This window comes from Schistocerca gregaria, chromosome 1 (genome assembly GCF_023897955.1).
Source record: "Schistocerca gregaria isolate iqSchGreg1 chromosome 1, iqSchGreg1.2, whole genome shotgun sequence".
NCBI classification, from domain to species: Eukaryota; Metazoa; Arthropoda; class Insecta; order Orthoptera; family Acrididae; genus Schistocerca; species Schistocerca gregaria.
This window is the reverse complement of record NC_064920.1, coordinates 754,479,048-754,497,565: the sequence shown is the minus strand read 5'-3', so window position 1 is coordinate 754,497,565 and position 18,518 is coordinate 754,479,048. Positions and strand designations below refer to the sequence as shown.

At 42.5% G+C, this 18,518-nt stretch overlaps 1 protein-coding gene across 2 annotated transcripts in view; it reads right to left on the bottom strand.

Moving 5' to 3' along the window:
• Window positions 1-18,518, bottom strand: part of LOC126267760 (ER membrane protein complex subunit 1) — a 124,252-nt gene that overhangs the window by 50,611 nt on the left and 55,123 nt on the right. For both annotated transcript variants that reach the window (XM_049973067.1, XM_049973074.1), the window contains exons 5-6: window positions 17,222-17,567; window positions 5,862-6,057 (exon numbers count right to left, since the gene is read on the bottom strand). In XM_049973067.1, the coding sequence (XP_049829024.1) occupies window positions 5,862-6,057; window positions 17,222-17,567 (542 nt within the window). The remainder of the gene's footprint in view (window positions 1-5,861; window positions 6,058-17,221; window positions 17,568-18,518) is intronic.

Here is an 18,518-nt window from a genome sequence, read left to right as displayed (position 1 = left end):
CGGCAGGGCAGAGGTGGGGGCGGCAGGGCAGAGGTGGGGGGCGGCAGGGCAGAGGTGGGGGGCGGCAGGGCATAGGGGGGCGGCAGGGCATAGGGGGGCGGCAGGGCATAGGGGGGCGGCAGGGCAGAGGGGGGGGCGGCAGGGCAGAGGGGGGGCGGCAGGGCAGAGGGGGGGCGGCAGGGCAGAGGGGGGGCGGCAGGGCAGAGGGGGGGCGGCAGGGCAGAGGGGGGGCGGCAGGGCAGAGGGGGGGCGGCAGGGCAGAGGTGGGGGGCGGCAGGGCGGAGGGGGGGCGGCAGGGCAGAGGGGGGGCGGCAGGGCAGAGGTGGGGGGCGGCAGGGCAGAGGGGGGGGCGGCAGGGCGGAGGGGGGGCGGCAGGGCGGAGGGGGGGCGGCAGGGCAGAGGGGGGGCGGCAGGGCAGAGGGGGGGCGGCAGGGCAGAGGGGGGGCGGCAGGGCAGAGGGGGGGCGGCAGGGCAGAGGGGGGGCGGCAGGGCAGAGGGGGGGCGGCAGGGCAGAGGGGGGGCGGCAGGGCAGAGGGGGGGCGGCAGGGCAGAGGGGGGGCGGCAGGGCAGAGGGGGGGCGGCAGGGCAGAGGGGGGGCGGCAGGGCAGAGGGGGGGCGGCAGGGCAGAGGGGGGGCGGCAGGGCAGAGGGGGGGCGGCAGGGCAGAGGGGGGGCGGCAGGGCAGAGGGGGGGCGGCAGGGCAGAGGGGGGGCGGCAGGGCAGAGGGGGGGCGGCAGGGCAGAGGGGGGGCGGCAGGGCAGAGGGGGGGCGGCAGGGCAGAGGGGGGGCGGCAGGGCAGAGGGGGGGCGGCAGGGCAGAGGGGGGGCGGCAGGGCAGAGGGGGGGCGGCAGGGCAGAGGGGGGGCGGCAGGGCAGAGGGGGGGCGGCAGGGCAGAGGGGGGGCGGCAGGGCAGAGGGGGGGCGGCAGGGCAGAGGGGGGGCGGCAGGGCAGAGGGGGGGCGGCAGGGCAGAGGGGGGGCGGCAGGGCAGAGGGGGGGCGGCAGGGCAGAGGGGGGGCGGCAGGTCAGAGGGGGGGCGGCAGGTCAGAGGGGGGCGGCAGGGCAGAGGGGGGGCGGCAGGGCAGAGGGGGGGCGGCAGGGCAGAGGGGGGGCGGCAGGGCAGAGGGGGGCGGCAGGGCAGAGGGGGGCGGCAGGGCAGAGGGGGGCGGCAGGGCAGAGGGGGGCGGCAGGGCAGAGGGGGAGGATAGGAGGGAGGACAGGGGGAGGCAGTGAGGGAGGGAAAGACAGGGTGGAGAGATGGGAAGGATAGACTGGGAGGAGGAGGAGGGGGGGTGGGGGAGATGTGGATGGCGAGGGGGATGAGGTGGATGGGGAGGGGGATGAGGTGGATGGGGAGGGGGATGAGGAGGGGGAGAGGTGGGGGATGAGGAGGGGGAGAGGTGGCAAGGAGGGGGAGAGGTGGATGAGGAGGGGGAGAGGTGGATGAGGAGGGGGAGAGGTGGATGAGGAGGGGGAGAGGTGGATGAGGAGGGGGAGAGGTGGATGAGGAGGGGGAGAGGTGGATGAGGAGGGGGAGAGGTGGATGAGGAGGGGGAGAGGTGGATGAGGAGGGGGAGAGGTGGATGAGGAGGGGGAGAGGTGGATGAGGAGGGGGAGAGGTGGATGAGGAGGGGGAGAGGTGGATGAGGAGGGGGAGAGGTGGATGAGGAGGGGGAGAGGTGGATGAGGAGGGGGAGAGGTGGATGAGGAGGGGGAGAGGTGGATGAGGAGGGGGAGAGGTGGATGAGGAGGGGGAGAGGTGGATGAGGAGGGGGAGAGGTGGATGAGGAGGGGGAGAGGTGGATGAGGAGGGGGAGAGGTGGATGAGGAGGGGGAGAGGTGGGAAGGAGGGGGAGAGGTGGGAAGGAGGGGGAGAGGTGGGAAGGAGGGGGAGAGGTGGGAAGGAGGGGGAGAGGTGGGAAGGAGGGGGAGAGGTGGGAAGGAGGGGGAGAGGTGGGAAGGAGGGGGAGAGGTGGGAAGGAGGGGGAGAGGTGGGAAGGAGGGGGAGAGGTGGGAAGGAGGGGGAGAGGTGGGAAGGAAGGGGAGAGGTGGGAAGGAAGGGGAGAGGTGGGAAGGAAGGGGAGAGGTGGGAAGGGGATAGTAGGGGGAGAGGAGGAAAGGGGGTAGTAGGGGGAGAGGTGGGAAGGGGGGTAGTAGGGGGAGGGGGAGGGGGAGGGGAAGGAGGGCCAGAGAGGGGGCATGGGGGGAGATTACGCAGCATCTAAAATGCACGAAAGGTGGTGACATCCTCATCCAAAGCTACAAATGGTAATGATTATGTAACATGTAAAAAAATTACATTACCAAGTGAGTTCTTCATATTTCACTAGTAGTCTTTCACTGGAGCAATATCAGTATCATAAAACAATAAACTTTATTGTTCTTTTACTTCACATGTCTTATATTCTGACTGACCACTGAATCATGACAGAATGAGATTAAGATTAATATCTCATCAGCAATGAGGTGACTAAAGACAGACTGCAAGCCCATACAGTGCAAGGATGGGGCAGAATCAGTGAATTTGCCTTTATCCATTTAAGGAAGCAATGCAAATTCTAGAAGTTGTTGGCTGAATGGGGATTTAATCCTACTTCTTCTCAAAGCAAATCTATTGCCTTAACTACTGTGTCACCTAGCTTGGTACTGGCTCATACAAAAATCAACCCTAACAGTTGCTTGCACACTAGGCAGAATTTTGCACGCATTTAAATACAAAACATAATTTTATTTTCCACACAAGAGATGAATTAAAATCTTAATGTCAATATTTCTCAATCCAGGCTATGTTATTTCTTGTCCTTTAACAAATTTCAATAGAAATCAAGGCACGATTTCATAGAAATGATGAGATATATATGTGGTGTTCCACTTTAAGATATTTTAAATGTGTTACACTTCAACAAGAAATCAGAGTCAAGATGTGACCCCCGCCTTTTTTTACAAACTTTATATATTAAAAGAGATGAAAGTCAAATGTGCCAAAAATTCATCAGACTGCATTGGCCTAGCAGCCAATGTATAGATATTTAACCAGCTGTTCCATTTAATCATCATTCTCATTCATGGTGCTCCTGTGCTGGTAATAGCTAGAGCTACATGAAATTTCCATACGCTATAAACGCAAAATGTTTTGAAAGTGTATAAAATATTACCTTAACACTACTTGGGTATAGTATGTCATGTTTTAATTTCAGTTTGCAGGAGCAATTCAATCCCTGCACAAAAGAAGACGGTTTTTACTTTCATGATAAAAATTCTTTTACATGTAGCTTTCGTAATGTGAAACTCAACTAGAAGGAGCAGGACAATTTAGATATAAATGTTAAAAGTGCTAGTCACAAGACAAAGTTGCTGCAGGAGCTTCATTTGAAAGGCTGGCTGCTATGGGTGAGATGCTAGGCAATGCCTAAAAACCAAAACTGAGGATGGATCTAAGCACCACAACAAAATTGAAATGTGTTTACAGGCAAACATTCTATTGACAGAACTAGATAATGTTTAAGTTACATCTTTTTTTTTTCTTTTTAAATAATATGTACTCGGTGTTTGTTGTACATTCGGTTCTGGTAGACTTGATGAGAATGTGTCAGTCAGTGCAATGACAAAATGCAAGAAGAAATCAAAGATGCTCTGAAAGATGTTCCTATTGTCATTACTGCTGACAAAACTTGTGACAAAAATGGAAGGTGTGTATTTGCTGTTTTTTTGGACTACTGGTGTTACAGAATAAAAAGCTGTAACTTTTTTTAGAAGTTGCTAACAGAATTACTTGTACCCAGGCCATAGTAAACACCCTAAAAGACTACAGCATTAAAAATGAAAATGTTTTGGTTTCAGTATCAAACACTGTACTAAGTTCTGAAGCACTTAAAAAACTGACTGGCAACCATTGAATACATTTCAAATGTTGGGCACACAAAATGAATTAAGTAGGTGACATCCTCGTGAAAGATCTAAAGGAGCTAAATTTTATTGATAGTAAGGTGGAAATGACATTTCTGCACAATGAAAAGTGCATACATTCACTTTCTTCAATAGAAATTTCCTCACCCGTCAACAAAATATTTTCCAGGTCCAATAATCATAAGATGGAATTCTCAGTCCCATGCAGTGCAGTACTTTGACACATACTTATCGGTAATCACTGAATTTTTCAGATAATTGGAAAACAAAAATGCTACCATTGAGTTCATTCTTGATCATTTAAAAAATGAAGCTGTCAGAATTAGTCTTTCTACAATGCAAATTTGCAAGTGACATGTTCTAGCATTGTCAGTTTAATTACAACACTAGAAGGCATGATTTACCTATTTGCACATTTGTTGTGGGAAGAGACTGGAAGTAACACATTATTACTGAAAAGAAATTCTGAATGTTGTTTTTCAACAATCACTATTAATTATTTTGACACACTCCAAATCGAGGCACAGAAAGCATCTGCAAAAAATTGTCTCAAATTTGCTGCTATGAAAAGTTTACAAAAGCTATGTAAAGACACTATACCACACAAAGCTAATATTTTTTAAAAGAACATTGGTGGCAAGCTCTTCAATACTGTAGTTTGTGGTGCAAAGCTATATTTGAATGATTCTGCTGTTGTTAATACAGCAGAAAAAACTCCGACAGTTGAAAACATTACATCTGACATTTTTTAAAGCATATTCATCGCCGGCCGTGGTGGTCTCGCGGTTCTAGGCACGCAGTCCGGAACCATACGACTGCTATGGTCGCAGGTTCGAATCCTGCCTCGGGCATGGATGTGTGTGATGTCCTTAGGTTAGTTCTGTTTAAGTAGTTCTAAGTTCTAGGGGACTGATGACCACAGCTGTTAAGTCCCATAGTGCTCAGAGCCATTTGAACCATTTTTGAGCATATTCATCAATTCATCAACACACTGTCTGAAACATGATTAGAGGCCTAATACAGTGCAACCTCTACTCTGTGAAAAGCTTAAACATGATGAATTTGGAAGAGCTGCATTATCTGGAATTAGTAAACCTGCCAGAAGTATGGAGACAGAGAGCTACATCTCAATGTACAATTTAGTTATACATGACAGGAGGTGGTCAATAAAGCCAGACACTTTGGAAACAACTTCAATGATTGCATTGAATACATAAAAATTTGTATATAGGCCTATAATATATGTTAATTTGAATGAGAACTAATGCTGTGGTGTTGCATTAGAGAGATAATCAATTTTCTCTATTTTTTTTGAAAGAAAACTGGATAGTGAAAAAAAATCCATTTTTAAGGTAAGAATTTTGTATTTATATAATGCATAAAGACATAAAAAAATATAATCCCAAATCCAAATTTCAAAGTGCTATATTTTCAACATTTATTTGCCGATTCACATAGCTCTAGTAATAATGCATCCCTCCTAATGAACTGATCAGAATAATAAATGAAAATGCAGTTTTTTAACAGGAGTTCTTTTTCTTTATATAAAAATGATGAAGTTGCCCCTAAACTTTGAAAAATGCAATTCTTTGATATGTATGGTTATATTGGTAAATATATGTCCTTGCTGCCTTCTGACTTTGAACTGACTTATCCAGGCAGTAACAGGGGAGCCAATAGTTTAACGTGAACTCCAAACTGTGGTGGAACTTAGCATTTTTTACGCACGTAAATCAATGCCGGAGGTGGCAGCAGCAGTAACCAACAGAAAAAATCTTGAGAGTGAATGGGGATTGAAGACTAAACCTTTGGAATGGTCATCTTATTCTTACTGACTGGACTACCAACACCTTACAAACACAGTAAAAATAATGTTAACTTCCACTGCCTTACAGCTTCCCCTGTAATTATGCTATTAAGAAATGCACACATTAAAATTAAACAGATATATAATTTACCAGGATGGTGGAGAAGAATGACTGCATTGTCTTCTGTCTGAATCAGAAAGCGGCATCCAACTCCTCTCTCTCTTCGAGGAGCACATGCAGCTTGAACCATTGCAGGTTTACCAACTCCAACTGGATATTTTAACTGGGACGTTAAGTCTGCCACTTGCTTTCCATTATCAATATTCAATGCAGTTACTGCCAAAATCTGAAACAGATCATTATCTTCATATCAAAGATGGTAATGACACTTGTCTCTGCAACACAAGACTGCTAACAAAATTATAATGAGGCTGTACAGAAAGCACACTATGTCAGTGTACAACACGTATTTGAACCAAAATAAAAAGGCATGGTCATGAGCTGATTCATCACTATACATAACAAGAGGGAACTATTAATGGAATAATCTAAAACATCAATGGCATACACTGTTGAGTTTAAATATCATGGTAAATGCCAACTATCTACTTCTCTTTTCAAAAGGCATAGCTAGCAAACAAGTTTGCATATGTACAAAATTTTTCAAAACAAAGTTGATATTTAAAGCTATTTGAAGCAGGGCTCTCAAAATAAATTTTATAGAGCTTTACACTGTAGGAACTACTGCAACCAGCCACAAGCTTTTTGAAATGGTTTTATTGTACCATTACTAGTTTTGGGGCTGAGTCCATTATCAGACAGTAGCATTTATTTCTTGATAAGCTGAACATTTGTGTCCTAAACTATAACAAAGTTTTGTCAGTTACATAGTTTACAAAAGGTTTTACATTGCATGTAAGCTCTATACATAGTACTTCATGAAAATCTCTCTGTTACGTATAATAAGGGAAACAAACCTCTCTCTTTGTATATGCAAAGAAGAGCTTTCCTTAAAGTAAGTACAACATACTGAGCTTATATACAATGTAAAACCTTTTGTTATCTATGTAATCAAAAAACACTTATATTTTAAGACACAAATATAGAACTTTTCAAGAAACCAACACTACTGCGTAAGCATGGGCTCAGATCCAAAACTAGTGACAGTACAATAACATCATTTCTAAAAAAAACTTGTGGCTAGTTGCAGCATTTCCTACAGTATAATTTACAAAAACAGCTGTGGAGTTATCTAACAATAATGAACAAAATAATTATAGAGCTTTGCTGGAAGCCACACTACATTTATTTTTGTAAAGGACATGCACACTCAACAAAAATGAAGAATATCCCATAACTTCATTAAGATTTCATGACTGAAGACAAAACAATGATTTGTATAAGCTGCACCAGAATGAATTGCTTTAGATCTACTGACAGCCCATACCAGTGTGGAATATTAATTTGGGACTTCTTGCCCTCTGTAGCCATTCATGAACACACATCGTTCAAGAAATTAGAGGATCGACTATTATTAATGCTTGATTAAAAAAAAAAGGGATACTATCAAAAGGATATTTCTTATGAAGTGTAATTTCTTTTCTTAGTACAGATGGTATGGAAGTATTTTCAGTAGTTGTCAACCAATTTGCGTGGACTTTTCTGCACGCACAAAGGAAATATTTTGAGAGTTGTCTGCCATATCACATCACCAAGTTATTTCATTTTGCTGTGAAATCTTGATTACATGCAACTACAATTCTTCAATAATTTCAGGTACTTCCAAGGTTCATGGACATATATTTGCAAAAGTTGATACAATGAGCAAACTAACATATAGTTTTTATTAACTGTTATGCTTTCTTTGACATTTGTATGATGTTGGAAAGCCCTGGTTGGAATAGAAATAATGGTAGGGGCACATGCAACCACTACAGTGTAGCTGTGTTGAAGGGTCAGCAGGAACATCAAGAAGTTTTAAAATCAAAGCTGGACTTTCAGACAACACTTTACTTCGGAGTGAACTATTTTTTTGTTTTTCTCTTTGAAGAACAATATTGTCCAAAAGCTCTGCAATGAAGTCAGTATTGTTTATTTGCCTTTTTGTAACCATTGTACTGTTAGTAACAACAACTTGTGATCCTTCACCATTTCTCTCTACCATCATTTGTCTTCTACATTTGCAATCTCACTGCCTACCTTAGGGTATTTGATAGGATGTCATTGGGTAGCTTTTTCTTTGCTTCCCATATCTTAGGTACCAGTCATTCATGGCTGCTGTCCAACTGCTTTGAGACAATTTCCAAACAGCTCCACTTAATTTTGCAAATTTCCTCCTTGATGTCTCTTAGGCTACTGGCCAAATGAATCCCTCTATCTGGTAATATGTTTTTTCAAAGTCTGAAGATGATGATTAAATACAATCGAAACCGGTACTCCAATAAAATTAAATAAGTTGCGATCAAGACTATTTTTAATCTTTAAATTGAAATTTTTATTTTCACATTTTGCTATGTTGATTACAAGATTTCCACAACTAAACAGCTGGTAAATGTTTGGTCCTCATTCACTTTGAGGTTCTTTTAGACAAAAGTAAAGCTCTAAAAACAATAATCTACCAATATTTATCAATGGAACTATTGTCCAAGAATGTTTCGTGGCATTCATCGACTGCAAAGCAATTCTGTCATTTTCACTTGAAATTGTAAAGTGAGGTTTGCATGAAATCTGACACACTGGATTTACATGCAGCATTTTTGGGTATAACAAACAGCTACAAATTTCTATGTATTACTACCTTCTAATGATATCTCCAACACACATCTACTTGGAGTACACTTCTTCATTCTGTGACTTCCTTTTCCTGTTTAACTAGGTTAAAGAAGCATTGAAATCAGGAATGTTCATCTCATCTGCAATTCATAGGGGCCAGTCTCATATATCTCCCTTGGTAACGGTGCACTGACTCTCAGGAGCAGTTCTAAATCTTTAGAATTATTTTTCTTTCACACTTTTGCAAGTTTTATATAATTCATAGTTCAAATAAATCTTTCTTCCATTTATAAAACTCACATTAAAAAACAAAACTGGCTTTGCACATTGCTTAACATTAAGTGTTTTCTCCTTCCTTGTTTAACCCAAAATTTACAGTATTTACAGCATCACTGCAATGTTTTCTTTGGGCTAGGAAGATATTGTATTTTTGTTCTGGACTTAGCACAACACATATCATTCAAACCACAATTCCCGAAATTGTCAAGCGTCATTTTCTGTTTCTCCTAAAGGTTCCACGATTTCTAACAAAATTACCATTATTTGAATGAACACATATGTAGGCCTTTAGGAAAAGTAGGTGATTTCTACTGCTTATGGCGTTTTTCATATTTCATCTTTGCAAGGCCGAAGACATTAAACAGGTAGATGCTATTAGCAAGCATATATGACGAAAACAAAGAAAATTAATTGTTTTACCTCCACTGTTAACATTGGCAATATTGCAGAGGCAACTGCTAACGCCTATGGATATTACATGAGTTGCAAATTAGAATGAATAACCGAAAATTGAAATTTGCTTTATACATTATGATCACATTGTACCATGCTACCAATTTAAAGACAAGCCATCAATCAAGGCAACACATCTTTCATACTGTATGTGCGCTGTCTCCTACAGCTATTGTAGGGGTGTACATTTCTCTAGCTGACTAACGAGCTACAAATTTCGCGATTTTCTATATTAAAAAAAACTTACAGTATGTCTTAGCAGCTAAAATTCTGACACAGTGTTTCTTTCAGTGTTTTCTTTCCGTATAAAAAATTTCAGGGCACATTTTGATATGTCAGATTGGGCTGTTCCCTTGCAAAATGAAGAGGTCACACAATAAGTTGCGTTTGGCTGCAGCAATTCAGTCAGAAGACTGGTGACATCTGTCTGCTGCTGGATCTTAGAGCATACTGTATGCTTGAACACTATTTTGGAGGTAAAGAAGTATTTCTACAAGAACTAGCATGGGCTTAGAAAACACCAGTCATACGATATACTGACAGATTTTTTCATGTTTTTTCTCCTTGCATATATTAGTTGAAAGGGAACACATTACTTCCATTTGCCCACATTTATGAAATGCATTGCAACAATGTACGACATAGTCAGGTAACAGCAAAGATATTATATTACAGAGTTTCTTCACAAATATGTGACTAATAGAATCCACAATGTAATACTGGACAATGTTCTAAAGAAACCAAAGGAACATTGACGTGGCTCAAGAGAGCAGGTGTAAAATTATTCAAACGAAGCCTGACTTCTTCATATGCAGCAGTTTACTGGGAAATGAATGGACTTGGTGACAGAGATGATGCAATATCTGTACTGCGGCAAATGTAATTACGCTGAGGACATTGCGCCAGTATAACAAAGCCCATACATACTGCGTATGATACATTAAAATTATTAACACGTAACATGGACAGTTATATTCTTTTATCCTTAGTAGTACTAATGTAGATCACACTCAGTATAGTTGTACAAAACATGTTTTCCATAACTGATTTAAACACATTTGATCAACGAGAAACAACATTCCAAAGATAAAACTCTTTTTCTCAGTGCGATTTTTCTTGCTACTTTGCCTCTGTCGTTAGCCAATATTGAAAATTAAACTCATTGTTCTGGGAAGGGTAGGGGGCTTAAAATTTGTTGTTCGAATGAGACTGGCACTGAAGCATTAACAGAAAACAGTATTTGAAAAAGAAGTATCGAATACACCCTGCTTTCATCTTTTCATAAAAATCAACATCTTTTCAACTAATTTGTAGATTATTAGAAAATAGTAGAAGAATACAAATTTTTATTCCTCATCATTGTGCAGTCAATCTACTGCACTTTAAATTTCATTTTCATCATGCATTCACACTACTACACATTAGCAAAATCGGAATGAAAATACCACATTTTGATGTTTTTTTTTAAAAAAAATTCAAATTTATGGTTAATTCATTCAGTACTGAAAAGTGCTATAGAAATGAAACTTAATATTTAAGAGCCTTGTGTTGTTAGGTTACTACATGCCAAGTTTCACGTTCGTCATAGCATTACTTCAGGAGACGTAAGAAGCCAAACTTCAAAATTTTTTCAGGTGCCTACTTTTTGGCTGCTTTACCTACAATTTTCTGGCTTAACATGGCTCGCAAAATTCTTTTAATTATTATTCTTAAGAGAGCACATAAAGTTGTACAAGATGGGCAAATTTTATTTTTTTACAAGAACTATTGCCCGAGATACACTCCTGGAAATGGAAAAAAGAACACATTGACACCGGTGTGTCAGACCCACCATACCTGCTCCGGACACTGCGAGAGGGCTGTACAAGCAATGATCACATGCACGGCACAGTGGACACACTAGGAACCGCGGTGTTGGCCGTCGAATGGCGCTAGCTGCGCAGCATTTGTGCACCGCCGCCGTCAGTGTCAGCCAGTTTGCCGTGGCATACGGAGCTCCATCGCAGTCTTTAACACTGGTAGCATGCCGCGACAGCGTGGACGTGAACCGTATGTGCAGTTGACGGACTTGGAGCGAGGGCGTATAGTGGGCATGCGGGAGGCCGGGTGGATGTACTGCTGAATTGCCCAACACGTGGGGCGTGAGGTCTCCACAGTACATTGATGTTGTCGCCAGTGGTCGGCGGAAGGTGCACGTGCCCGTCGACCTGGGACCGGACCGCAGCGACACACGGATGCACGCCAAGACCGTAGGATCCTACGCAGTGCCGTAGGGGACCGCACCGCCACTTCCCAGCAAATTAGGGACACTGTTGCTCCTGGGGTATCGGTGAGGACCATTCGCAACCGTCTCCATGAAGCTGGGCTACGGTCCCGCACACCGTTAGGCCGTCTTCCGCTCACGCCCCAACATCGTGCAACCCGCCTCCAGTGGTGTCGCGACAGGCGTGAATGGAGGGACGAATGGAGACGTGTCGTCTTCAGCGATGAGAGTCGCTTCTGCCTTGGTGCCAATGATGGTCGTATGCGTGTTTGGCGCCGTGCAGGTGAGCGCCACAATCAGGGCTGCATACGACCGAGGCACACAGAGCCAACACCTGGCATCATGGTGTGGGGAGCGATCTCCTACACTGGCCGTACACCTCTGGTGATCATCGAGGGGACACTGAATAGTGCACAGTACATCCAAACCGTCATCGAACCCATCGTTCTACCATTCCTAGACCGGCAAGGGAACTTGCTGTTCCAACAGGACAATGCACGTCCGCATGTATCCTGTGCCACCCAATGTGCTCTAGAAGGTGTAAGTCAACTACCCTGGCCAGCAAGATCTCCGGATCTGTCCCCCATTGAGCATGTTTGGGACTGGATGAAGCATCGTCTCACGCGGTCTGCACGTCCAGCACGAACGCTGGTCCAACTGAGGCGCCAGGTGGAAATGGCATGGCAAGCCGTTCCACAGGACTACATCCAGCATCTCTACAATCGTCTCCATGGGAGAATAGCAGCCTGCATTGCTGCGAAAGGTGGATGTACACTGTACTAGTGCCGACATTGTGCATGCTCTGTTGCCTGTGTCTATGTGCCTGTGGTTCTGTCAGTGTGATCATGTGATGTATCTGACCCCAGGAATGTGTCAATAAAGTTTCCCCTTCCTGGGACAATGAATTCACGGTGTTCTTATTTCAATTTCCAGGAGTGTATTACAGCTCAAAGTTACCAAAAATTCACGCTGGCTCTGTGCGAGTCATATTCAGCTGAGAAATATTCAGCACAGGGCAAGTTGAGCAGCACTCCAAGCAGGTGGCGCACCTTCAGCAGTCAACGGGTTAAGAATGAGATTGATCTTGTCTTCACAAACATTAACATATCAGACTTGAATGAGTTGCCCATGTATTTGAAGGATATGGAAATATATTGAATGGTAGCTTACAATTGGTGTGGAACATTTATTTCTAAAATGTGTTGTAGTAAAAATAGTATGTTTTGTAACTGAAGTAGTTATTAGTTTCACATTCCATGGATCATTTTCACTATAAACTGTATGGCTACATCTGAGCCACCGCCTTTTACATACTACAATGATCGAATTCTAATGCGGAATACGAGGAGCTGTCAAGTATAATTTGAGCTTGTTTTGCTGTCTGTCAGACATTTTATACCATTTGGTAAGGGATCAAAAATTTTTGGTTGCAGCTCCCCTTTTTGTGCTAAAGACAACCAAAATGAGGAGTAATGAATATTATTTTTTCTCCTTGTTTTTGTGTACATCATTGTTTCTTCTGAACTGTGGTTTATTATCTACAATAGGTTTCATAAAGGAATAAACAGACTCAAACACCAATCAAAATGCTCCAGTCCTTGTCTACAAGATGATTGTGTGTGAGCATCCTGTATTATTCTCACAGCACATTTTTGACCAACAAGTCTTTCTTGAAGATGTACAACCCCAGAATGACATTATTAAATGAATGGTCTGGCTCCAAACTGAAAGAGACTGTGGCCGTGTGTGTGTGTGTGTGTGTGTGTGTGTGTGTGTGTGTGTGTGTGTTTGTGTGTGTTTTTTTTTTTTTCGACAAAGGCCTTGTTGGCTTAAAGCTCAATTTGTGACAGTCATTTTGTTGTGCCAATCTACGACCCCCGAACTACCTCATAAACTATCTAAAATTACTTAACTGGATGGATAATAAATCTACTCACCAAGCTGCAGCAGAACACACACATAAAAGACTACTGTGATTGGCAAGCTTTTGGAGCCAGTGGGTCCTCCTTCAGGCACAAGGGTTGAAGGGGAAGGAAGAAGGGTGAAGGAAAAGGACTGGAGAGGTCTAGGAAAAGGACTGGAGAGGTCTAGGAAAAGGGATAGATTTTGGGAAAGTACTCAGAACCGTGGGTTAGGGGAGATTTCTCTCTTTGCTTCTCATCCTATACAGTAAGTCTCCCCTGACTTCTTTCCTTCTCACCCTGTTCAGTAAAAAATCTACCCCTTTCCCTAGACTTTGTAGTCCTTTTCCTTCGCCCTTCTTCCTTCCCCTGGCTCCAATAGCTTGCCAATTATAACTATCTTTTATGTGTGTGTTCTGCCGATGCTTGGTGAGTAGATTTTTTATCTATACAAATAAATAATTTTATCAATAATTGATTGTTTTCATTAGCTATCTATACACACGTTGGGCCTGGTAGTGTACTGGTGAAGCACATGCTTGGAAAACAAGAGGTCGTGTGTCAAACCCTGATCTCAACATGGATTTTTCAGTCTTTGTTTTAACATACCCTTCATCTCTCAATGATGTGAGTAGTCACCAGAAACAACACAGGGTTTGGATTCCATGTAAAACTGTAGGTGTCCTTTCCCAGGTTAGATAAGTTGGGTTTGTTAAGGACACACAAGTCAACAAAGTTTCATCGAAATCAAAAATTAACATTTTGTGTAACTGGATGGATAAAAAATCTACTCACCAATGCGCAGCAGTAGAGTACACACAAAAAAGGTATTACATATGCAAGCTTTCAGAGCCAACAGCTCTTCCTCTGGGGAGAAGGGCTGAAGAGGAAGAAGGGGTGAAGGAAAAGAACTGATGGGATTTAGGAAAACGGGGAGAGTTCATAAAAGACACCCAGAACCCTGGGTCAGTGGAGGCTTACTGGTTGCTATGAGAAGGAAAGAGGGATCTTCACATCTCGCCTGCTAAGTCTCCCCTTACTCAGGATTCTGGGTGACTTTTACAAACTCTACCCCTTTTCCTAAACCTTACCAGTCCCTTTCCTTCACTCCTCTTCCTTCCTCTTCAACCTTTCTGCCAGAAGATGGAGCCACAGACCCTGAAAGCTTGCATATGCAGTAACTTTAAGTGTGATCTTCTGCCTCCACTTGGTGAGCAGATTTTTTTATTGATGCAGTTACATTACATTTTCAAAAATTGGTTATTTTCATTAATACATTAACAATTCAGTTTGATAATAAATACAGAGTACAAACAAATGGAAAGAAAACTGCTTCTGTGGAGAATCGAATCAGTAACCTTGCGATAACAAGTCCAGAACACTACAACACAGCTACAGACTGTCTTGGTGATAAATTAAGAGATATTTTTATACTAAAGTGCATCTGGAAATCTTTATAGCCAATGTTTTCAGTTTGTTTTGAGAAGTGCATCATACTGCTTTAGAAAATTAAACTTGAAATTCTAGAAGTATGAGGAAAAGCAAGGAGGACAGAGCAGTCTGTAAAGCTTTGTTAGTTGATTCCAGCTATTTTTGTTGAACAAATTACATACAAATTTAATGTCAATAGTTTCTTTGGAGATTTTTTTCCATAAGCTATTTGGTTATTTGTCCTAAGTATTGTCAGACAATTCAGTGGCAGTTTGGCAATGGTCACCAGAAACTCACTCTCCCAAAAAATTACTGCTTAAGAAAATGTTTGAGGGTGCACTTAAAGATAATAAAATAATAACTCTGGCTTAGTAATAAAAAACCACTGAAAGTAAGCCAATGGCCTTTCCACTGTAGTAAGACCGGTTCCTATCATATCAACAAAATAGGTGCTGTTGCTCTTGGCTAACATTTGGATGGCTGACCGTCCAGATCTGCCTAGCACGCAGGGTGGACTCAGCCCTGGTGAGGCCCACTGAGGAGCTACCTTACTGAGAAATAGCAGCTCCGGTCACGAAAACTGACAACAGCTGGCAGAGCAGTCTGTTCACCACATGTCCCTATAATCCGCATCCAATTATGCTTATTAGCCGAGGATAACATGGCAGTCGGTCAGCACTGCTGGGCCTTCCGAGGCTCGTTCAGATGGAGTCACTGAAAGTAAACCAATCAATGGTGTTTTCAATGAAAATCACTGTGTTCGACTGAACTGGGCACAGTATTTGTTGAGATGTAGCAATCTACATTGCCTGTAGGGAATCTGACAGCTTATTTGCCATATACAGTGAGTCATGACCTCAGAGAATGCTTTCTCATTCTGAGAGTGACAATTTTGTGCGAATAAGCAGGCTCTTCAAACAATACTTGTGCATGATACAGCTATCAAATACTATACACATTGTTATCAACTGTTAATGACAGTTCTAATAACCCAATTATTTTGAAACTTTGTATAACCTTTTGTAAAGTGAATAGTCAAGCATGAATTTCAGCTTTTTATGTTAACTAATTTTTGGTATGATAAAAATGATCTAGAAGTGGAATTTATGACTTTCCTTGAGAAATAACCTCTTGACACATTAATATGATATGGTTACGAGCCAGTGAAGAATGTTGACTAAATACATGATTTTTTTAATGATGGAGTTCACAACATTTTGATGAAAAGACTGACAATTTCATCTAACATTTTCAATGTTAGAGTACCAATATTATTCTATTTACTGAAAAATATTATTTTCATTTGTTTTCTTGTCTGAGTGGGTGAAGGAATGAATTCGGCATTTACGTGATGTATGAATCATTGAAACTGTGAATAACAAGTGTGAATAAGAGTGGGAATCATATTGTGCAGCCTCAATGTGAGCCACATGGGGGGGGGGTTATGTAAATGGGAATATGAAGCTAGCAAATTAAAGAAGAGATCTTTTACATGCCTTGGTACTGGGGAGAGGAGCTACACATGTAAGTCATGGGGATTCTGTGGTCAGCTCTTGTGATCTGAGGTCATGTAGTGCAGAACATTAGGCATTTTCTTTGAAATTGAGTTATAAAGGTCTTTTGGGGATCTGAGTTATTTGATCATTTGAAGATGATGTCTACAAAAATTCTGGACGTTTTTAGTGAAATTTTGACTTTGTTTCTGGGGGTATAAATTCTGCATGTTATTCTGTACAGTCATAACCATGAACTTTCAGTCCGCCAGTGATGATCTCTACAGCATTCAATGAGCTTTCAAAACTACAACACTTGTGTGTGTGTGTGTGTGTGTGTGTGTGTGTGTGTGTGTGTGTGTGTGTGTGTGTGTGTGTGTGTGTGTGTGTGTGTGTGTGTGCGCGCGCGCGTGCGCGTGCGTGTGCGTCATAAGAGTGATACAATTAGAAAAAAAGCTGTGCTTATTTTAGTTCTCTCATTTCTGGAACTGTATGTTAAGATAGATTGACAGCGAATGTACAATCACAAAGACACAATACAGAACAAGTCCATCAATGCGAGGACTTTTCTTCATTTAGTTGTTGCAGCAGACCTGGTAAAATTCTCTCACTTCAAAATTACAGTTCTGTTAAATATATCTGAAGCTTGTTGACATAAGAGGAGCTAATTTTTTTACATTTTTTCTCAGATAAGAAACATTATCGGTCATTTCATGGCAAGTAATGTTTCTGATGAACTCATTGATGTAAATATTTTCTAAGTTAGTAGGAAGGGAGAAGAAAACAGCCACATGTCTAGCAGATATTGCAGCACCAAAGTTTAGCACAGGTAGATTTGAAAAAAAGAAAATTGACGTAACTATTTCCAGTACTTAAGATGTGGTCTCCATAGTGAGACAAGAATATACCTATACTCACTTCACTACTTTGAGGAAGAAGATGCAGCAAAACATCGCCATCATCTCCCACAGCAGTTGCAACAAATTCTACTGGCTGAGTGAGTTTGTAATCAAGGACAGATAAACCTTTAGGTCCCACTGCAATCACGGCAGTAGTACCCAGCTTGTCCACAGCCAACAACATTGGTCTCACGCCAGGCACTGCACGCAGGTCTCTTAATTCTCCAAGAGATGTTAGCATCGTCATTTGCGCTATAGGCCCAGCAGCAACTTCATCAGCTGCCTCAGACAGCATAAGATTTGATGAATAAACTCTTCCATCAACAGCACCCACACAAGCCAGGTATGTTGAAGTCACTGTACACCTGCAGACAAAACAGTGACTAAGACAACAAAATCACTTGTTAGGAGGGTGACACACACACATGTAAACAGACAAATATTTCCTCCATATTGTCATGGGTGACCGGTAGCCATGCTATCCATCTGCCTTTCACATGGAGACAAACATCATATTCTACATGCATCATTCTAGTAAAATGAGTCTTGCACACACAAGTCAGAGTTCTACATTGAGGATTAAACGATATTACACTGAACCATAATGGAAAACAATAGTGCATAGTGATTCCACCAGTACATCAGTAGTTATGAATATTTTGGCATAGGGGAGAGACTTAAGGTTATTACCTTTTCATAAAGGGTGGATTGTAAAGGTGCAGAAAGCTGCTGAGTTTAAAAACTGGCACAGCGAAAGTGCATATGTGAAATGAACTGCAGTTAAGAATGTGATAAACTGTTGAGAATAGAGGGGGAAAAAAAAGGAAAACAACCCAACTGAAGACTGGAATAATCTACAGGTCCAATAAGCACTGAATTATATCTGCTATTTAGGTGTTTTTAAACACCACCCATGTGAAACTTTACACACAGAAATGGAATTGATAATATCCATAAAGTGTCAGGAAGCTTTACATGCAAGAATTTCAATCTCTGGTGAGCAGAAGACCGATGAATTCTTTCTATGATTGTGATTTTGTTGTGGAACGAGTGTACTAAATAATGTTACCTTTTTGACCACACAGCAACCATAAATTTCAGAAAGGCACTACGCAAACACAAACATTGTATAGCAATGATTCAAGGAGTTCAGCATTGTCTCATCACACTGAATGACCTGAGACACTAAATTATTCTCCTGCAGAGCACTTGTCTGACACCAGTGGATATGTTGTCAACCTACATTCTAACACTGTAGAAGACTATAATGCTGCTATGTATGTGGTCAGATTACAGGACTGGACCACTAATGACAA